This window comes from Camelus ferus, chromosome 7 (assembly GCF_009834535.1).
Source record: "Camelus ferus isolate YT-003-E chromosome 7, BCGSAC_Cfer_1.0, whole genome shotgun sequence".
Lineage (NCBI taxonomy): Eukaryota > Metazoa > Chordata > Mammalia > Artiodactyla > Camelidae > Camelus > Camelus ferus.
In genome coordinates, this window is record NC_045702.1 from 46,868,449 (window position 1) to 46,891,497 (window position 23,049).

Sequence of the window (23,049 nt, forward strand, 5' to 3'; positions counted from 1 at the left end):
AGGGATTGTTAAAGCCAGGGTTATGGGGTAGGCAGGGAGGTTGGCTCGTCCCAAAGAAATGATTATTAAAAATCCTCTCTTGACGTGATGCTCCTCAATGAGAGTCTGAGAGTCATCAAGCTGGTTGTTAACTACTTGTTTGACATATCTGCATGGCTGTCCATTTCCCAACTTTTCAAGGTTGAAATCCAGTATAGATAATATCTTGGTGTCCCAGCCAAAAGTTCCAGTTTAACGTTACGTTCTGTATTATGGTCTTGCTTCCTCATCCACAGCTGAGGAAACCAGGAGTGAATTGCTGACCGAAGGGGGTTTGGGTGTTCCACTGCAAATAAGTAAGAATGATCAGCTTTGAATGAGCAGATTTGAACAAAGTAACACACTGCCTTCAATTTGTGGTAGAATTCAAGCCAAGAATGTAAAGTCAGGACCAGAAGCCGTGTTGAAGGAAGCAAGTGAGAGCAAGTGCCAGCTGAGAGACAACGGAGCAGAGGTGAGGGTGGTCCTGTGTCTTCTTAGGTGCTGACAGCCCAGGGCTGGTCTCCCGGCGTCGTGCCAAGATCAGCTTCTGGCCCTCTGGTATTCGTGATCTTCCCTCTCATATCTTCCCGTCCCATCCTCTTTCCTCGAGCCAGCACAGTGGGCTTCTGTTTCTTGAACCCGGACTGGTTAACCAGACCAGGGGGCAACTGCAGTTCTGGTGTCTTGGGTAATGAACCTTATTCTTTTCTGATCGCCCTCCCCCACAGATCTATTCAATGCTGCGCCCACCAGCTGCTTTGTACCCCGTCTCGAGGGAAAGATGCACTGTCAGTCAGACTGCCAAATCAGCATAACACAAGCTTGGTTTTTCCTTTGTGGTTTGAATGTCACACTTCTGGAGTTGGGAAAGGCTATCAGCTCACAGGAAACCCTACATTTTGTTGTTGTTACTTAGCATGTTTGAGAAAACTTGCTAGTATCAAGCAGACGAATGGTAATTTGCTGCCAAGTGAGAAAGGGTGGTTCTGAACCCTGGCTGCACACATTTGATGCATACTGAGGAGCTTTTAAAACTGTCAGTGCTGGGACCCACCCTGGCCAATTAAATGAGAAACTCTGGGTGGGGCCCAGGCTCAGTCCTTTTTCAAATCTCCCTAAGTTATTTTAATGTGCAGCCAGAGTGAGAATCCCTGATCCCAGGAAAAGAAGAAGGTGGTGGATCAAGGAAACTAGTATTTGCTGAATTATCTTCTATGTGCTAGACGATGTACCTAGTAGTGGCTGCTATCTTTGAGTGCTTTGAGTGTAAGACACTGTTTTCAAAATTTTACATCTATTGACATATTTATAACAATCCTCTGAAGAATTACCTCCATGTTTCATGAGAAAGCTGAGGCCCAGATTAATCACAAAGCTCATAGTGATGGAGCTCAGTTTCAAATCAAGGCATTGTGGCTGCTGAACTCTCTTTACTACTACATCTTACTGCTGTGACCTTGGCTCTTAGGGAGGATGGGCTGTGTTATACTGGGGATGGAGGAAGTAACCTGGAAATCTCTCAACAGAAATCCCTTAAGAACTCAAAAATCTCCATGCTACCATATTACCCAAGATTATTTCTGATGCAAACTGTCTATTCATTAAGGGTCCATGAGGGGATGGAGGTGGGGAGCAGGGGAAGTGAATTCTCTGCTCCACAAAGTCACTCAGAGACCCAGGCTGAAAGAGATTTTGCCATCTTGTAAACTCCATCATTTGAAAAAAATATGTGATCTTTTCAATCCCGTGGACCAGAGAAGAGAGAGTTGGGATCATCACACATGGGTTTTTCACTGCTTTAATGTCATTTCTGCCCATCCTTTACTGGCTAGCACTGGTAACATGACCCTGCCTAGCTGCAAAGTGTTTGGGAAATGTAGGGGAGCCAAAGGAATTCGTGTAAGCTTCATTTCTTTGCCACATTCCCTAAGGTGGCTGTTGTTCCTGGTTCAGGAAGGAATCTCAGAACGATTAAGAAATGTACCTAAACAGACACAAAATTTGGAGCTGAGCCTCACTCAGGTGGTCTCCTGTGCTTTTTCTTTTCTTTCTTTCTTTCTTTTTTTTTTTAATTTTTGAATTCCTGTGCTTTTTTTACCCCATTAATGACTACTGTAAGTGCCTGGAGGGGTATTCTCTACACCAGTTAGCATTTATTTATCCTCCAGGGCATCTAGTAAATGCTACCACCACCACCAAACATAAGGTGACACTAGAAATGTCTGGGTTGTAAATATTAGATAATTGTGCTATTTTTATGGGGTCTGCTCGTTAACTCATCAGGTGAACTATCGAATGCCATCCTGGGAGTCGAAAAGATCATACATGGTGCTTAAAAATAAAACACTGAGTCACTGCTGGTTGCTAATATATGTAGCTTCCAAAAGAGCAGCCACTAACTAGCACAGCTCCTGTACGTGTAAAAGACTACAGTTACATTGTTAATGGCCGCTTTTTGCAGTTTCTGGAGCTCTGCCATCCCAGATTGCTCCAGGTATGGAGTTGACAGGTTGGAGGAAAGCTTTTTTCTCCCTCAGTCTGTGATCAGCCGTGGCTGTGGTTGTTTATTAACCCACAGCATGAACAGGAGTGAGGAATTCACTAAACTAAAAACTCCACAATTTTAACATGCAACTTGGCAAGTGCTGAAATTTCTCACCTTGTCCAATTGTTTAGAGTCTATTGTTTTGATAATTACATCTTAAAATATGGGAGATTTTCCAAATGGCCCACCATAGTGATGAGAAAGAAGAGCATGCCCCGAAGTGGGTAACCCTACTTATATTTGCCTTGACGTGAAGCTGCTTTGTCCCTGGTCCCCAGGAGACCCACTGCTGGAACCTGGTGGCTCCACATCTGTCCTGCACCTCCGGGAAGTGTTCGCTTGCACAATATACCCCTCACGACCTAATGCTGTGCTTGAGGTTGTAACTGCATAAATTCTGACAGGCCCATCCCAAACCTTCCTCTCTGACTGAGCACGTCCTCCAGTGCCCCCAAGAAAACTGTGCTCGCCTAGAAAGGAGGCCAAGGCAAATGTGCCTAGGGTCGCGTGCCAGACAGGAAGAAATAATCAAACAATGATTTTAAAAAATATCCACCATTAATGAGATTTGCCACCTGCCAGCTACTCCTAGGTACTTTATATGTCAGTTTGTATCGTTTTCTCCACAGCACTCTGAAGCAGGTAAGTACCATTATCTTTTTTTAAAAACTTGATTTACAAGTTATGTTAGTTTCTAGTGTACAGCACAGTGATTCAGTTATACATATATATATATATATATATATAATTTTTCATTATAGATTATTACAGGCTATTGAATATAGTTCCCTGTGCTATACAGTAGGTCTTTGTTGTTTCTTTATTCTCTATAGAGTAGTTTGTATCTGCTAATCCCAAATCCCCAGTTTAGCCCTCCCAATCCCCTTCCCCTTTGGTAGCCATATATTTGCTTTCTATGTCTGTGAGTCTGTTTCTATTTTATAAATAGGTTCATGTGTATCACTTTTTTAGATTCACGTATAATGAGTGAATATATATAAGTATCACGTGATACTTGTCTTTGACTTACTTCCTTTAGTATGATCTCTGCGTCCATCCATGTTGCTGCAAATGGCATTATTTCATTCATTTTCTGGCCGAGTAGTATTCCATTAGATACAACCATTATCTTTATTTTACAGATGAGGAAGCTTGAGGCACAGAGAGGTTTAAGAGAATTGCCCAAAGTCATACAACTAGATAGTGACAAAACTGAGTAGTGGAGGTTTCAGAGTGTGGGCTTTTCACCAATAAAGAAAATAAAAATAAAGAGGTTTTGGAAGGGAAAATACAGTTGACAAGAGGAAACCCATTAATCCCTTTGCTGTATTCCTCTCCTTGACTTCTGTAAGGCCCAGAATGAGACTGGGGTTACTTTTCCCAGACTGGCTGTGGTTCCACAGGGCTCTGGGTCCCAAACTGAGCTGATTGTTGAAACCACCTGGGGAGCTTAAAAAAAGGCAGCTATTCAAGACCTGCTCCTAGCTACTAAACCAGTCTGGGCCCCCAGAAATAATATCTTACAGTAACTTTCGTCAGGTGTTTCCAATGGCCAGGCAGCTTTTGGAGTCCCTGCCGTAGCACAATCAAAATTTTCCCAAGCACAGGGACAGGTTAGAGCTGGCCTGGGATGAAGAAGGGGAGCCCAAGACACATCGCCCGTTACGTGCACAGAAAGTGTATTTAATAGCAAGCATCAACTCTAGATATGAAAGGGGACAGAAGTGGTCATGGGTCAGAATGGGAAATGTGTATCTGCGAAGGGTCTGATCATCTGTCTGCCTCAGTCATCCCTGTAGCCTTAGTGATGGGACTGAGGTCCTTTGAACACTTTTTATTGTTTGTTTCTTTTTATACCACATGCACCATTGTGAAAATGCACATCAGTAAAAAGAAGAAAATTAACAAGCACTGGCATTTTTAACACCCAAAGTTGTACAGCTAACACTTGGGTTTGTGGACAATCACTTCCTGCCAGTTAGATACACATCCAGTCTCCTTTTTGGATAAGCTGGTGGCAGGCACCACCATTTGGTCATCTGCTCATGTGTGAAGGTATTTGTTCTTTCAGTAATGTGGGTTTGCCAGAACTTGAGGCTCAGGGGCCCCATCTATAGAGCTGAGCTGGGGTCAGCAGATCTGTAGGACCCAAGAAAACCTATGCAGCAAGTGGACTGCTTTGGTGAAGCTGCACCTCTGGTTGCCGCAACTGCTCCCACCAGTGGCACCACCACCATTAGCATTAGCACCAGCTCTGAATCACAGTGTCCAACCTGGAAGGGACCTCAGAGACCACCCAGTGGTCATTTTATACACAAGGAAACCACAGCTTAGGGAGGTGAATGTCAAGCCCAGCTGTCTGTCTGCCTTGGATGTGAGTTCTAATGTCCCTGAAATGTCATGACAAGTCTGGCAAAGGAATCAGGTGATTCCTTAGGGACAAGATTAATAAATGGGGCTACAGAAAGACAGATGGGCAAAGCTCACTGGAGCGTCACTTTGTGGAAATTCTTTATGACTCCTGGCTCACCTATTTATATAACCTGACTGTAGCTTAACTGAAGGAAATCTATCCAACAGATCCAGTGGGATTGCATTTTTACATTGTTTTGTGACATTACACACCCATACCCCCACCTCCCTTTCTTACTATCTCCCCTGCAATGCAATTGATTAGGTTTTTGTCAAGCCAGAGCCTGTAATTTTAGAATATCTTAGTATTGTCTATGTTAATAGAGTTACTTTTAAAATGTTGGTAGTGTGCTGCAAGGGTTGGAAAACTCTTCTTAAGGTCATAGAGTAAATTTTTTAGGATTTGTGAACCATAGGGTATCTGTTTTGACCTCTCAACTCTGCAGTTGTCACACAAAAGCAGCCATAGACATTATATAAATGAATGAATGTGACCGTGTTCAAATAAAACTTTATTTACAAAAATAGGTGGCTAGCCTGCCAAACAGCCTGTAGGGGGTATTCTGTGCACAAAAGGGGTTTATTCATGATAATCCTACTGCATGATTGCAGCATATCTAAACATTATTATTTGATGAGATGTCAAGAGAAATTACTGAATCTTTCAGAGTGAGTATAAAGTCAGATCTAGTCATCAAAAAAAGGTCACTAAGTTCTGAAAATTCTGCTTTTCCTGCATTTTAATAACTGTGAGAACAAAGTTCTTGCCAGACGTATGTGTTGGTGACTCCATGTGAATATATTCTTAGTGTGGAATGATTTAAGCTCAGACTGCACGGTTCACCCATCTCTCCAAGATATTAAAGCAGATGGAATATTAACCACCAGTGCTAAATTAATTTTTAGTCATTTTTAAAGCAGAAAATGCTTTCAAAGTAGCTCATTCTTTGTAGGAATGTATTACAGTAGTTTTCTGTTATCACTTAAGAAAACAGGCTGCCCTAAAACTTAATGCCTTAAAACAATATTTATATAGCTTGAGAGTCTGTGGATTGCCTGAGTGTTTCTTTTAATCTAGACCAGACTCTAGACCAGACTCAAACAATACAGCCTGGGCTTGCTCATGCTCTGCAGTCGGCTGGTAGGTCTGTCAGGGCTGGGTGGTCTAGCATAGCCTTACACATCTGGCGGTTGGATGGCTGTCAGCTCAGGCAGTGGTGGATGGGGAATAGGATTCTGGATCTCATGGCTCTCATTCTCCAGCAGGCCAGCCTGGGGTTGTTTACAGTGCAGTCTCAAGAGGCCGACATTGTGACTGGAAGCCCTAAAGGCCTCCTGGACCTCGACTTGGAACTGGCACTGGGACACTTCCAGCACATTCCATTGGCCTAAGCAAGTCACAAGACCAGCCCATATTCAAGAAGTGGGGAAACAGATTCCACTTGCTAATGAGACAGGTGCAAAGTAACACTGCAAGCGGTGCAGATCCAGGGAGGCATGGCCACTTGGGCCCTTACTGCAGACAATCCAGCATGGTTTGTAAGAGGGTAGGCAGAATTATTGTCTTTAAAGACCGGACAGGAAACCATATTGACAGTGTCATTCACATGGTTGAGCTGATCACAAACTAGCAAGACTGACATATAGTTTCACAGTCTTGCAGCCTGTTCTTATTGTTGAATGAATCTACACCGTGTCTCAGGGTTCTTCCTGTCCACCTCACCACCCTGTCCAAATTTTAGCATTTTTCCCTAGTATGTGTAATTGTGCTTTCCCTTAAGAAAGCCCTGGGTATGAACACTCAAACTGTCAAAGGAGCAATTAGGCTGTCATTCTTTGATTGACAAGAATTCTTTCAATTTTTAACAGAAGGTTTAATTATAGAGTTCCTTGAAATAGAAAGTTCCCTATTTACTGTGTAATTGACTTCATAGAAATTTGGCAAGGACATTTTTTGGGTACTCCTATCATGTGACACATGACACATCCATGTTTCTCTCAGGACTCCTTAAATATTAAGATGATACTCTTTAGTTCGTTTTTTTTCACCATATTTGTATATATGAAAAGGCTGATCTGCAACAATAGTACCTTTTTTTTTTTTTTAAGAAGTCAGACTAAATTGTGGCTAGGAGGGGAAAATACTGGACAGAGAGGTTCAGCAGTGGTGAGTTCTAGCCTCCGTTCAGTGAGGTAGCACAGGTACTAGAGAGAACAGCAGGCTTGGAGCCCTGAGATATGGGTCTGGATCTCACCTACAAATGTTTTATTTTCTACAACACATCATTTAACTCTTCTTGCCTCCAGTTCATTAGGGTGGGTACCTCCAGTGTCTACCGCAACATGATTCTCTTTTGACTGTGTGACTTCTCTGGGTCTCAGTTTCCATATCTGTTAAGTGGGGCTAATGGTACTTACCTTGCCAATTTCACTGGATGGCAAGGATCAATGAAAAAAATCACAAGTGAGTTTATCGCCAAGCTGCTGAAGATCAAACGTTAGAGTACTTCACTTGCATGGATTTCCTCTAAATAAATATTCTTTGATATCTAATTTTGTATTCATAATTTTGAATCTACCAGAGCTTCTTAAGAAGGGTCCTTAAGAAAAGAAAAGAATAAGGAGCGTCCTCAATGTCAGTGTCCTTTAAGACGACAAAACCTGAGTATGCCTCTGGAGGTGACACATCAGGAAGTTCTTTATTAGGGTACCAATTCTGTGGCTTAGAATTAGGGATGCAATTCTTTCACTGAAGGCCCTTGAATTAAATGCAGATATTGCTGGAATGGGTAGCACAGAAAGTCTTATCTGTCATTTATACTCTGTGCGAGTTAGAGCATCTCCTGAGAGCAGGTTTTAACAGACAGGGAAAGAAAAGAAAGCATAAAATGAGTCCCAGAAAGAGAAAGGAGGGTGATATCCAAGGTCAGACTCAGGCAGTGACCAAACAGAAAGGATGCGGCCATGGCCCCAGAGTAAGACTCAGGGTACCTGTAGTTGTTGGACCCAAGGCAAGGTCCAGAGATATTAGGGGGAGGGGTGGAAAGTCATGTACCAAGATACTGACAAAGCATTTATCTTCAGGTGATATGAATAATTTTATCTTCCTTTTGTGTGTGTATACTTTTATTTTCCCTCAGTTATAAAATAGACATGAATTTGCTGTATCTGAATTTTTTTGACATGTGAAAAGATTCTACATTTCAAAGCGAAGAGTACAGAGAAGACACCTCACACTACTGGAGCAAAGCTAGACTGAATTGCTTAGGATTCAGATAATGTTTCAGATGAAAGCCCTTTTTCCTGGGTGGTTTTATATTTCCAGACACACATATCTGTTTGAAGGAAGCATTTTCCTCCTGGAAGCTGATTCAGGCTAAGTAAGAGTTTTTAAAGCGATGTAAAATTGAGTCTAGTTTTCTTATGGACTGCTATTAAGAGACCATTAGGATAGAAACCTTTACCAGGGCTCATTCAATTTAATTCAGTTCAATTCTGCAACCATTATTTACCAAGTGCCAGCATGTAGGATGTGTCAAGACAAGTAAGGCTTGACCCCTGCCCTAAAGATGCTCAATGTCAAGTGAACCAGACAAGTGCAGAGACAAGAGCCATCATGCTATCTGTGATAAGTGTTCTAGCCCTGTTAACTCTTGCCACCCCAGTCTATTGGTCTTGACCCCAGAGACCGCAGAGACACAGGGAATTTGGACACTTCCTGCATAAGGCAACTTCTCTCCATACTTATTCATGAAGCATCACCATCAACAAGAATGCAGATCAAATTGCAACTTTCGTTCCATACCTTGGTTTTTACAACCTCGATCCCATTCTTTGGCTCTCCCATGGAGATCTCATCCCTAAGTTTGCTTGGAATATCCCAAACGCTCTGTCCCCTTCAAACCCACGAGCCTTTCCTGCCTTGCTTCCATCAGTTTTTCAGTCACACAAGCATCTCACTTCCCTTTTAACAGAAAGGGGAGCGAAATTCAAAATGCCCATCTGTAATTTGCCCCAGTTTCTCCTAATTGCCCCCAAATGTCTAAAAAGTCCCATGAAACAGAGGCGCTTTGCTGAGGGAGCAGAGAAGAAAATGAATTCCAACTGGAATGGGATGTCTGAGAAAGCCTCTTGGAGGAGATGCTGCCTAATTTGGGCCTGGGAAAGCTGGGCAAGCAGAAGGCGGGTTGGGGATGGCAGATTTGGAGTCTGCTCTGGGTCAGGTGCACTTCTCATGAGGAGTGTGGCTTGGGGAGGGAATTCCAGGTGAAGCTACTCTGCAGAGTATCTTGGATGTCAGTCTAAGGAGTTTGGAAGTTATTCTTTGTGCAAAGGAGATACCCCTAAAGCTGGTTGAGAGGGGAGTGTCACGGAGTCCTGTGTGCTGAGAGTGAGTGCAGAATCCCTCTCTGAAAGCCTCTCCACACAGCTTTTATCCTTAGATGCTCTTCATAAACCAGCTTGCCCAGAATGAGGCCTAGGAGGCAACGATCCTATAACAGAACTTCTTAATCGGTCCCCAGAGGCTTGCAAAAGTATATGCTCTCAGAGCCGAGAGTTATTTCCTTCTCTTCTCCTCTACGAAGAAATGTTTATTGAGTCTAGGCCAGACCCACTGGAGTGCGCTGGTAAGCCTGGAGGCATTGAAACTTCATGAAAAATCACTCCGTGTCCAATTTAAACATGTGAACCAGGAGTCTACACCGAGTAAAGGGAACATATTGTGATTTCCTATTATTTTGTTGTGAAGAAGACTGGGTAGTCAGCCTCCATCATGAGTCGAAGAAAGTCAGACTCAGCTCCCGAGGAGCCAAACAGATCTCAGGGAAGAAACACATTAGAGAAATAATGCCTCCAGAGTCGTTTGGAAAATTGCCTTTGCTGATCCATGATGGAAAAAACAGTGCATGTGATGAGTTCAGCTGAATAAAATCCTGGAAAATTATCTGAGTTAAAAAACATTTCAAAGCAGAGCTTAAAAGCATTAGTGGGCTTTTGCAAGTCGGGAAATTGCAGGTTGGGGCACACACAGGCACACACATGCAGGGACAATGTGTGTCTTCATGGTGTATCTTTCTGTCAGATAGTACCTCTAAGCCAGAGTGGGATCATTTATTGATCTTTTCCTACAGGGAGAGGGGAGTGGAGGGCCAGTGAGAGGTATGAATCTTATTTTATTTTTTTGAGATGCTAAAAAATTTTAAATTTTTTATTGACGTATAGTTGATTTACAGTTTTAGTTTCAGGTGTACAGCATAGTGATTCAGTTATACATATACATACATATATTTTTTCTTTTCAGATTCTTTTCCATTATATGTTATTACAAGAAATTGAATACAGTTCCCTGTGCTATACTGTGAGAGGTGTGAATTTTAAAACAGACTCCAGAAATGAAAGAAATCATATGGTCTTTGTCCCTGGGAGGAACCTGAGTCCTTTGTGTTTGTTATTGTAGAAAAAGTTGAAGCATCGAGTCTTCTGGGTTGGACTTAACCTTGAGTTTTTATGGCTACCTTTTATGCATAGAGCAAAGACATCTGAAATACATTGCAGGGGGTGGCGCCCATGTCCAGGGGAACAAGCCAAATGCTTACTATTTTCCTTTATCTGCTGTGTGTTCTCCGTTCTTGGAACAGGCCAGGAGAGGGAGGACCAGAGAGTAACAATCTGCTCACTCCCTTCCGGTCTCCTGAACTTCCCTTTGTAACACTCAGTCAGAGTGTGATGCAGATCGTGGGCCCGTGGCCCCAGTCTCATGGCCTCCAGAGAGGCCAGAGACTCTGGGCATCTGTCTCCGCAGGAGGGCCTTGGTGGCAAGGCCAACAGGCCTGCTGCCCCTGCAGATTCTGTCTCAGCGACGGCTGTTGCAGCAGGGCAAGTGGCTGCAGGTCTGGGACCCAGGTGAGGCCGAGTGCGTGTAAGGAGGCGTGTGAGATGGACCTGATACAGGGAGGAGCCAGAGATGCTTATGCTGAATTATTATAAAGACCTGGACTTCTGGTCAGATTACATAACTATCTTAGGGCAGAAAACAGTTTCCAATTTTGTCTCTTGGTTGATCAGGTTTGGGGAACATCATCCCACTTGCAACAATGCAGGGGTTGCCATCCAAGAGTAGGAAGAGAGGAAATTATTTTTAAGGTCTTTTTCATTGTTCTCTCTTATATTCACGGTGCACCATCAATGCCCAAATGCAGTGGTAGCAGGCCTTGGTCAGCCGGGGAAGGGGCCCTAATCAAAGCAGGCCGAGGATGCTGCTCCAGTACATCTGTTCCTCGAGTGGGACCTTGTTGGCTTCTAGTCCTTGCTCAGATGCCACCTTCTCAAAGAGACCAACCCTATTTGTGAACTGCTGTAACTCTGATCCCCTTGCCCTGCTCTTTTTTATTTCCACACATGCATCTTCTAACACACCATATAATTTTCTTCATCTTATGACTATTATTTATGATAATAAATTCTATGGGAATTTTCCTCCCCCAGTATGTAAACCCCACAAGGCAGAAGCTTTTGCTTATGAATCCTAAGTACTTGCTTATTATGGACTGGGGTACCTGATTGGGGTTGGCCTGGGCACTCACACCTCCCTCAATTTGCTCCTGAGCCAGGCTCTCTGTTCCACAGCTCAGACCCCTGCTTTCTTCTCCCCATTTTGTGAAAGAACATTGATTACTTGTTAGAAGATAATACAGGAATCTGGGGTTACATCTTATAACGCTCTGTTCCTAGGCTGGGAACAGAGAGTGTTTCTCTCTCATTCCTGTCTTATCTCTGATGGTCGTGCCTGGGATTTCGTAGGTAGGTGCTCAATGAATGTTTATTGAAATGGAACTTAGTTGGAAATGACATTTTGTCCTTCCTTTCCCAAACGCAGAAGTAAACATTTGAGGCTGCCATCACCATCAGGTTCTGCGTCAGCAAAAAAGGAGGGAAGTTGGCTCCGACTACACCATCTAAAGCTGCCTCAAGTGTTGCTACTCATCTTACCCAAGTCCAGGTGTGGCAGGGTTGACCCACTGGCAGCTTGAGGCTAGGATTCCTTGGAGAATCCCCTCCACCATCAGGAAGCTCTGCACGGTCGCTGTTTTTCTCGGCTAAGGCCAGGACCACGGGGATGGAGAGGGGAGAGTGGGTAGGTGGGTGTGGCCAGTTGAATCCTTGCCAGGACCTCAGTTCAATTTAGCATGACCACTGTAAAAGCCAGTGTTATCTTACTGAGAACAAAGTATTGGTTAAAAATGAGAAGAAAAACTAAAAAACCCGAAATAAATCCTGGATGTTTCTTTTGATGTTTGGCTTTCCAGTGTATCTGGAACTGGGCTATTCCACCCTATATCATGCTGGATATTGGCTGATGATTTGGTCTGGTTTATTTGGGTTGAAATTAATTTTTAAAATCTCTTGTATGATAGCGTCAACATAGACTCCTACCTCTTGACGTAATTGTAAGTTACAAGTGCCTGTTGTGTCTGGGAAGTCAACAAAAGCAGGCTTTTCTATTAATATTGTTGCCTATCAATGTATTATGAGCATTTCTAACTATTGGTTGTCGCTCCCATGAACCATACAAGGAGCCCACAGTAGGCAGAAATCACGGTTACACAAAGACCTCTCTTTCTTGTTGTTGCCCTGACCTGATTTCAATTCTTGGCCAAGAGGCATGTCCTGTGTCATTTGCTATTTGTTTTCTACTAATTCTAAAAGAATTGGTTTCTCCATGAGTAGTGCTTGGTGATAGCATCTGTTTGGAAAAGTAAGCTCATCTACTTCAGATAGAGAATATACCTTTGTAACTATATGTATGTACCAGCTAACCAGTATCTATAGTATCTTTTCTGAAATGGCCAGCCATACACCAGGGAGTTCCCTGCATAGCCTGAGAAGAATTGGGGAGAATAAGTCACATTTCACTTGTTTCTTCCCCTCTGATGGACCTGCCCCATGACATTGTGATCCCTTGAACTAATGTCTGGTAGAAGAAATGCTGAAGGTTGGATGAAATGCCAGTTAATTCCATTCTGCATTTACTGACATTCTGTCTGGGCTCAGTCTATCCCTAGGGGACTTTCTACCGGGGAGCACGTTTGGTGGGAAATAATGGATCGTGTGCTCCGAATAAGCCAACAAATCACAAGCTCTGGGCTTGGCAATGGAGGCTGTCAGTCTGAGAGCCAACAGACCTGGACAGATTCTTGTTCTTCCTCTACGTTCCATGCTCTGTGAACTTGGGAAAGTTTGCAAAGACTAGGTTAATGTCCTGCAATTGCAACATTATTTATGTACTGGAAATTACACTGGGTAGAAGACCTGCATTCAAACCTGGTTCCACCGGTTATCAGTATGTAGCTCTCTTAAACCTTCAGTCTCCTTGGTCATAAAATGTTGATGACCATAGTCATTTCCTAAAAACACTTTGAAAATTTTGAGGCTACATTCAGATGTAAGGCATCATTATCACTACTGCAGAATGCCCCATTGTGCTCTCTTCCTTCCCTCCTTTAAATCGTGCAGCAGTCTCTTTAACCAGGACTCGTCATTCCCTGAGGTATCTTCATGCTTTCCCTTCGCATTACCTGTTAGGGATCTGACAAGAGGTCTGCTTCAGCCCCCTTTCGGACGGACAGTAAAAAGCCAATGGCTACTGGTCTTGCTGAGAAGAGTCGAGGGATCTTTAAATTGTAAGAATCTTGGTTTTTTTATCTGCCTAATAATCCCCCTCAAGGTGAAACCCAGCAGAGGTAATGAAGTTAAAATCAGTGATAACATCCTTCATTGAACTTCCAGAACTTTGTGTAATTTTAAAAACATCTTATCCAAAGATTGCATTCATTAATTAAATAATGTAAATAAAGATATTATGCTCCTTTGTTACTGCTTCCTCTGGGAAAACATTCCATTCCAGCCTGAGTGTTGGCACACTTATGAAATCGAAGCTTCCTCATTTTATCATATTGAATTTGATAATTGATAAGGAGTTTCAGCGGTCTCTGCCCTAAAATGCAGAGGTGCTACGGTAGGAGGTAGCTGATATAAGTCTGTGACCTTGAAACGGCTAGACAACCAGAAGGAAGCACGGGTTGGGTATTGCAGGAAGATCACTTATGTCTTGATTATCACAGGTCTTTAGGTGATTAAGATTATATCAGGGACTTGAAGTTCAAGTCATAGTAAGCCTAGAACACAGAGTCCTAGGTTTAGAGCTGGAAGGTGCTTTAGAGATAATCTAAATTCCTGCTACTCAAACATGTGGTCCAAGGACTGGCAGCATCAGCATCACAGGAACCAATTAGAAATGCAGAACCTTGAGTCCCACCCCAAACCTACTAGATGGGTCTGTATGTAACAAAATCCCCAAGAGACTGAAAGACACATTAAAGTTTTAGATGTACTGGTCTAACCCATTCCTCTTGTTGTACAGATGAACAGGCTAAGTCAGAGCAAATCTAAATGACCTGTTCTAGAGCTTACAGCAGTCACTGCAGACCAGTAGCCATCCCATCTCATTCTCTGGTTCTTAGATCTGTAAATTTGAGTAGCAATGAGTCATGGGTCCCAAAATCAAAGGTGGGTTCTCCCACTGAAATGTGCAACAGTGACATCAAGCAATGCTGATTCAAGGAGATGGTTCTCATTGGCTCAACTAAAATTTCTACACTATTTGTATAAATGGGTTAGTTCTCACCAAAGTACCACAACTCTCCTGGTGACAGTTTATTCTGATGGTGGGTCAAGTACTTGGATGCCTTGAAAATAGAAACTGTTAACATGACAGCAAGGAGGAGTATAGCTGTGTGTCTGCCACATATGGTAATGCAGCACAGTGTTGAGATGGGGTCCAGCCCAGGGCCGTTGCTCCTGCTGCTCCGTCTGCCCGTGATGCTCCACCTCTGAATCTTCACACGACAGGTCCCACCTTACCATCCAAGTCTTACCCTTGAAGAAACTTCTCTTGGTCACTCTATCTAGAATCGATTTCCTCCCCTATCCCATTCCCCTCAGTCATTCTCTATCCCCATGGTCTTGCTTTATTTTACGCACGGCAGTCAGTAAATGAAATTACGTAGTGTAATGATATATCTGTCTTCCCACCCAAAGCATGTTCATTTGATGAGAGCAGGGACCTCGCCTTGCTTCTACACTGCTGTATCCTTACTGACCAAAAGTAGTGCTTGATACACAGTATGTGCTTGATAATTGCTTGCTAAGTGAATGAGTGAGTAATTCAGAACAAAGTTTGCCATGTTCGTGGTGAGGGTGATCATCAGCAGAGCTAACATGTTTTGACTTTAGCAGCACGTACGGCACTGTGCTGTGGGCTTTGTATACGTGGTATCGCTTAATTTTTTTATTATTAAAGTTTCAAAAGCAAGAACTGTATTGACTGCTTGGAAATTGTGGCATTAAATGTCTCTTCCTAAAATTGGGGGAAATGATTGAAATCTGGACTTGACTTCAGGACACTTCCCTAAAGGAAAGTGCTGGCCCTCTGTACAAAGTGGTCCACACCAGGGGAGGAGCTGCAAGGGTCCAGGCTGAACTGGTTAGACCAGGGAGATGATTACACCCAATGCTGGGTCTTGGTTCTCTTGCTGGTTTTCCTTTAATGACATGAAAAGAGACAACCAGACTTGGATATAGCTTGGAATGAAATGTCCTGATACACTTTTCAAAGTGATGACAAAGGAATGAACTCTTGCCCATTACCCCTTGTGTGACCTGCCATTTGTAACAGAGAATAGCTTGTGCATAGAGGAGCCTGATGCCAACCAGAGGACAGTCCTTGATCTTTGTTTTTCACCAAAGAAACAAAGCAAATAGGCCAATTTTGGCCTCAGTCATCAAGTACCTTTCATGGTGTCAATGGAGACAGGAAGGGCAATAAACTTGCCCTTAGGATGACAACTCAGTACTTCTCAATGTGTTTTCTATTTAAAATGTCTTAAATGGGGGTAGGGTATAGCTCAGTGGTAGAGCACATGCTTAGCATGCCTGAGGTCATGGGTTCGATCCCCATTAAAAAAAAAAAGATAAATAATAAATCCATTAAATAAAAAAATTAAAAATAATAATAAATAAGTAAACCTAATTACCTCTCCACCCCCCCCAAATTTTAATGTCTTAAAGTGCTCAGTCCCCATTCTACTCTTCTATATTGCCCTCCACCAGCCCCACCTCCTCACCAAACAGCTGTGGCCGGCTGACTCAGTAGGACGAGGCCCACCAACTGATCAGGAAGTTGACTGGAAAGGCATCTCTATAACGAGAAGCAGGAGGATGGAGGGAAAAACAACTTGAGTAAGTGCATTTCATTCCAGAGAAGAGCTTTTTAAAAAATGGTTTAACCTTTAAAGTTCTATTATTATTTTTGGCAGTGCGTTGAGTCCGTGTCTCTTTTTTGGCTACTTTTCTAGTACGTTATGTATCTGGAAGCAAAATTTGCAACCGATTTCAGTAACTCTGGGAAAGATTATTCGGTGTAATTATAGGAGGTATTTAAATGCTATCTAAATGTTTGTCTACTCATCAAATAAGAGGTGCAGCTTAGATTGACCATACCAGATGACCTAAATATAATTTATGTATCTGTCATAAACATAAATGCCTTAAGCATTAGTCTTTGCAGAATTAATTGTATCAGTTTAAAAAACAAATCCAATGATTATCCATAAATTCCAAGTTAATAACCCAATGCAAAAAACAGATGGGTATATAAGACTGTGCGTGGTCTCTTCCTTCACATGGTCAATAGTGAAGCCTGGTGGTATCTTTATTTGAATCAACTTTTTATTAGAGAAAATTACAAATACACACAAATGTAAGGAGACTGTATGTACCCGTCATCCAGCTTCAACAGTTACCCATTTACTGGCCCTGTGCACGGATGGTGAGAGGAGGGTATGATGCTGTGGCCCTTGTGACAGCTGGAAAGGCAAAACAGTCTCTCACAGCAGGGGTGGGTCTCTGGCTAGTTATGCATATTAGCTATTTGAAGCTGTAGGTAAAATAGGCATTTTGCAAGTTTGATCCCAATTTCTGCACTCAGATACCAGGCAAAAAATATTTCAAGTTTGTAAGCATTTATTATCTACCATGAGCCCATCATTGTCCTAGATCTTGTGATGAACCTAAAGGAGTCATTAAAATAACAGAATGCTAGATAGTTTCCATTTGCCCCTCCACATACCATCTCTTCCTGACCCTATTCTGCTCTGCATCCTGGATGGCTGATCTATACTACATCGAAAGTCCCCCTGCACTCTGGCTTCTGCTGGGTTGAGCTAAGGGGTGGCCAGGAGAGGGGCACCAGCAGAATATTGGAGAGGGGAAGATGAGTGGAGAGTGGACTGGCTCATATAGGATGTGAGGCATTGCTAAGGGGCCTGAACTATCCAGCTGATACTGGAAAACGGGGTGCAAAGCGATGGACGTGTCCCAGGTCGCCTTTGAGTCCCTGGGACACACCCTGCCAAGGGAGGGTCCTTGACTTCGAGCAGGAAAGAATTCAAGAGAGAGCCATGGTAGAGTGAAAGTAGAATTATTCAGAGAGATACATACTCCATAGACAGAGTGCAGGCTGACTGAGAAGGCCAGAGAGGCCACGGGGTGTGGGGGTGTTTAGTTTAAGTTAAAAGTCGATAGACACTCCATAGAGTATGGGCCGTCTCTAAAGGTGAGAGACAGCAACCAGCCTAAGAGATACACATTCCATAGGTAGACTGCAGGCCAACTCAAGAGGCGAGAGGCAGTCTTGGAGCACGGGATCATCTAGAAAAGTGAGATGGCCAGGAGGTGTGGGAGTGGGTAAAGTAAAAGCAGATACACACTCCGACAGAGTGTGGGCTGTCTCAGAAGGCAAGAGAGAGCAACGACGAGGTGCGGGGCTGTTAGTTTTCACGGGCTCAGTAACTTCATATGCTAACAAGTGGGAGGATTATTCCAACTACTCTGGGGAAGGGGCAGGGATTCCCAGGAATTGGGCCATCACCCACTTTTTGACATTGAAACTGTCATGGCACCTGTGGGTGTGCCATTTAGCATGCTAATGTATTACAGTGAACATATAATGAAGCTCAAGTCTGTGGAAGGTGAATCTTCCTCTATCTTGGTGCTGATTGCTGTGTTATTTTTTTATGGGTTGTGCCCTGCCCCCTTGCCTCCTGTCTCACAGCCATTGAGTTTTAGTTGATTCAAAAAGGAACAATATGCACAATATCACTAATCCCTAGGGAAATAAAAATTAAACCACAGTGAGATACCACCACATCACACCATTTGGAGAAGCCATATTCATCCACTAGGATGTCTCACTGAGAAAAGCAGAAAATATCAACTGTCAGTGAAGATGTGGAGAAATTGGAAACTCTGTGCATTGCTGGTGGAAATGTAAAATGGTGCAGCCACTGTGGAAAACAGTATGTCTTATCCTTTAAAAAGTTGACAGAATTTTCATATGATCCAGCGTTTCCACTACTGGGTGTATTCCCAAAAGAATTGGAAGTAGACTTGAACAGATGTTTGTATACCAATGTTCATTGCAGCATCAATTCACAATAGCTAAGAGGTAGAAACAACCCAAATGTTCATGGATGGATAAACAAAATGTAGTATATACATAGAATGGAATATTATTCAGCCTTAAAAGCAAATGGGATTCTGATATATGTTACAACAGGGATGAACTTTGAAGACATTGTGCTAAGCAAAATAAGCCAGACATGAAAGTGCAAATATTACTGTATTATCCACTTAGATATCTAGAGTAGTCAGATTCATAGAGACAGAGAGTAGATTGTAGGTTACCGGGGACTGGGAGCATTGGGGGAATGGAAAGTAATGGAAAGTTGTTGCTTAATAAGTACAGAATTTGAGAAGATGAAGAAGTTCTGGAGATGGGTAGTGGTGATGGTCGCACAAAAACATGAATGTACTTAATTCCTCTGAACTATACTCAAAGAATGGCCACCACTGTAAATTTTATATTATGTGTATTTTTACCACAGTGAAAAAAAAGTAATAGGTAGACTTTGCACCTTTACCCATAAGTGAAGATATGAAAGTCTGTTTGGAGGAGTAGTTTAGCATCAGTGTACAGGATTAAAATATATGATCCACTCTCCTCTCTCCTGCCACATTGACGAGGAATTTTTTTTCAATAAACAGGTACTACAGCACTACATGCTCAGCAGTGGACTGAATTCTAGGATGGGGAACCACAGACATCCCACTGTGATGCTCTCTCAGATTTTCGTTGTGCAGGAGGTGGGTGCCCCGGTCCACCCTCACCCAGTATACTGTTCAAGGGGTCAACTGTATTTAACTTCTTCCTCCAAAAAAGTCATCTTTTCCTCCTCCTTCCTCCTCCTCTTCCTCTTCTTCTTTAATTAGTGCCTTTGAGTGTACAGACAAGTTCTAAGTAGGAAGGTGAGCACCAGGAAGCTGGCAATGTGGAGACTTTTTCTGCCAGGAATTAGGGCAGCCCAAAAAGAGAGGCAGAGAAGGAAGGGCAGGTAATAGAAGTGCTATGATGAGACTGTCACCAGGTCTTTTTAAGGGGGAGGTCTGGTGCTTTTCTTCGTGGAGACCTGTACATTTGATTAGGAACTACATTTTCATATGTTATCTGTAGTGACCTGGCCAACAGTATTGGCTCGAACGCTGGTTGCTACATGCAAAATTTGCACTGAGAAGGAGGCAGTGACCCGAGTATACAAAGAATTCTGCAAATGGTTTCTTCAATTACAATTTGTTTCAGGGGTGAGGACTTCAGGATGATATTTTAATGAGGCACATACCACTTAATATGCCAAAATATCACAGATATTTTCTCCATACACATAGGATAAATGTGAAATTTACTTAGGCACAAGTCTAACTCTGGAATAAAGAGAAAGGGACCATATCTGAAGTTAGGAGACTTGAGTTTGAATTTCATACCTGCAGAAAAATGAATGTGCAAATACATATCGCTATTAATCCTGTTACAAGTCACTTGCACATTGTTCTCACTTGCTTTATAGCAGCTCTGTTATTCCCATGTAACAGGTGGAGAAATTGGAACTGAGAGATTAACTAATTTGGGGAGTAGTTAATAATCAACAGTCTGATATTAAACCAAAGCTGCTTTCTCCACACTCTGCAGTTCTTTGGGTTCCATCTGAGTTACAAAAGGCAGGTGATTATATACATGAATTTTCCAGAAGACATGGTCAGAAAATTCTGTTCCCTCAGTTGTTTTTAGGACAGGAATGAGAATAAAGTATCATGTCAGTATATAGTTTCAAGTGAACCATGCATTTCTTGGTTATATTTCTTGTTTATCTTATAATTTGTAGAAGATTTTCATATAACTATTTCAATTCAAATAGGTGGATGATGGATTTAACTTACTTTATAGATGGCGAAATTGAGACACATCTTTACTTTTCAAAGATCACAGTTTGCTAGTGGCTGAATGGCAGTATATCCCAGGACCCTCATCTCTGGGCTGCTGGTTATCATGACTGTGCAGAGGTGGCTCTAAGGTGGCTCTTAGGCATGTTTAGGTGGTGGAACCTGGGTGTCACACTGACCTAGGCTAAGCACCGTAGAAAAACAAAAAAACAAAAAAAAGCAAGCCTTCGCATGCTAGTGTTTCACATATGCAAGTTGTAGTTGGTAATAACAATGTGTAATAAAAAGTTTTTGAAGGAAAATTCAAAGTTCGAAATACAGTATTCACTAACTTTATATTCTGCGAAAAACATTTTGCCCAGGAAAAGACCACTGTTAGGTGTATTAGAATTAGAAAAGTTCAGACATGAAGATTAAAATGTTCCTGCTTTTGTTTCTGTAATCGCTTCTTTACCAGCCAGCATTTCTTGCACATCTAACCCTTACAAGGCAAATCTAACCTTCTGGAAAAGCAGACCTTCTCAAGAGATTGATGTCTATTAGGAGCTAATGGCATCTCTTTTCACAGCTGATTCTAACCGCCTCATTACTCCCACTTCCCAAACACAGACTCCTTAAATACACATAGCTAAACCTTATCTTCTTTTTTAATTTTTATTGAAGTATAGTTGATTTACAATGTTGTGCTAGTTTCAGGTGTACAGCAAAACGATTCAGTTATAAATTACATATAATATATTCTTTTTCAGATACTTTCCCATTATTATAAGATATTGAATATAGTTCCCTGAGCTATACACCGGGTCCTTGTTGTTTATCTGTTTTATATATAGTAGTGTGTATAGTAGTTTGTTAATCCCAAACTCCTAATTTATTGCTCCCCCCACCAACTGAACCTTATCTTCTAACTTCATTCATTCAATCAACAAATACTTATTAAGCACTTTAACGTGTACAAGCACTAGTCTGGTCTCTTGGGATATGTTAGCAAACAAACATAAGAATTGTGCCCTCTAGAAGCTTACATTCTAGCAACTTTGAAGGTAATTTACTATCCAGATATTAGTGGTATTAAATACGTTGATTTCTAAGGAAGGTGGAATCCACTAAGTATCCTGATGTGGAGCTGGTTTCTAACCACGGCCTTTCCGTGACCATGTCTGCTGGCAAATAATCTGTGTAAGAGATGTTAAAAGGAAATAATCTCTTAAACTCAGTCTGGGTTCTGAATTCTCCTGACCTTTGATAGGTCAGCTCTCAGATAGGACAGCTGAGATTCTGATAGAATCTACCAGCTACCAGCCGTGGTTAAATTTGAGGTTAAATCAGTCAGGGAAGTATTTCCTTCATGGCAGTCAATGCTAAAGCAACCTCTCCTCCCTGACCCCTCTCCAAACATTATACTGCCATTCACTGCCCGTGAATTTCAGCCATACATTTTATTTTCCTGACCAGAGCTCAGTAATGATAGAAAAACAAAGGATTCAGAGGGGAAGCAAGGCAGAACAGGGAGGAAAGGGGGAGGGTGACTAAATAGCCTAGTGGCTCGTATCCTAAGCAGTGTCCACAGGCACAAAGACAAATGTTTTGTCTCTCATGACATCGTCCAATCTAGGCCAATCCTTTTGAAACAAAATCAGCCTTGAAAATTTTCAGAGACTCTGCGACTCAAAATCTGAAAGTGTAAGGTAAGGGGGAAGTAGCGTGGCTTATAATTTACTTTAGAAAATGTGTTACAGTGAAGACATGAATGGATTCAGTGAGTACATTTTAAAAAGCAAATGTGAAATATGTTGAGCTTATAATTTATGAAAAGTTCTGACTTGTAGATTAGGACTTTTTTTTAAATAAAAATTGTTATTTTGAGTTAAGTGTAGATTCTCTGTACCTTTTAACCTTAAAGATATTCTGCACATTCTGTGTGTAGCTTTTTCATATAGGAAAATGCGATTTGGTACTTCCTTTGTGCCCATCACCTAAGTTCTTTTTTTTTTTTTTTAATTGACGTATAGTCAGTTACAGTGTGTTGATTTCTGGTGTACGGCATAATGTCCCAGCATGCATATACATACATATATTTGTTTTCATATTCCTTTTCATTAAAGGTTATTATAAGATACTGAATACAGTTCCCTGTGCTATACAGAAATTTGGTTTTTATCTATTTTTATATATAGTGGTTAACATTCATCACCTAAGTTTTAAAAAAGCTGCTGTTCATTAGGCCCAGCTGACTTGAGAAGTTATAATTTTCTTGGTTTTCTAAAAAAAATGATAGCTGACATTTTGTGACTTTTGAATGTGGGTGGGAAGATGACAAATAGCGGAACATACATCATGAAGCACTGTCAGAGAAGGTGACGAAACTTGGGAATGTGTGCTGATAGGAGGGCGGGAAAGAGGAAGATTTCTTAGCAGAGCAGCTGCTGGGCAGAAGAACTCATGGCTCACGCTGCTGTGCTTACCGAGGGCTTGGATTCTGCAGTGGCATTGAAGCAGTCTCTTGTTCCAAGTTTAAAAAAAAAAGATACCTAATTAGGTTTAATAAAATAGTCATCTCCTGTGTAACTGTTTCTCCTAAAACATATTTTTGAATGAACTGTATTATGTTTCATGCTTTCCTCATGGATGCATTCTAGACGTTTCCTCTTGTAGAACTTCTTGCTTTAATCCTGATG

At 42.0% G+C, this 23,049-nt stretch overlaps 1 protein-coding gene across 3 annotated transcripts in view; it reads left to right on the top strand.

The window, feature by feature from the left end:
- The window catches only part of RAPGEF5 (Rap guanine nucleotide exchange factor 5), a 353,892-nt gene that overhangs the window by 94,814 nt on the left and 236,029 nt on the right, over nucleotides 1–23,049 (top strand). The window contains exons 1-3 of one of the 3 annotated variants that reach the window (XM_032483866.1): nucleotides 4,176–4,179; nucleotides 17,751–17,754; nucleotides 19,142–19,240. The exons of 1 other annotated variant lie outside the window; for it this stretch is intronic. In XM_032483866.1, coding sequence (XP_032339757.1) covers nucleotides 19,157–19,240 — 84 coding nt within the window. In that variant the 5' untranslated portion in view covers nucleotides 4,176–4,179; nucleotides 17,751–17,754; nucleotides 19,142–19,156. Of the gene's footprint in view, nucleotides 1–4,175; nucleotides 4,180–17,750; nucleotides 17,755–19,141; nucleotides 19,241–23,049 lie in introns of those variants that run through there. One more of the 3 variants, XM_032483865.1, reaches the window with a different exon arrangement.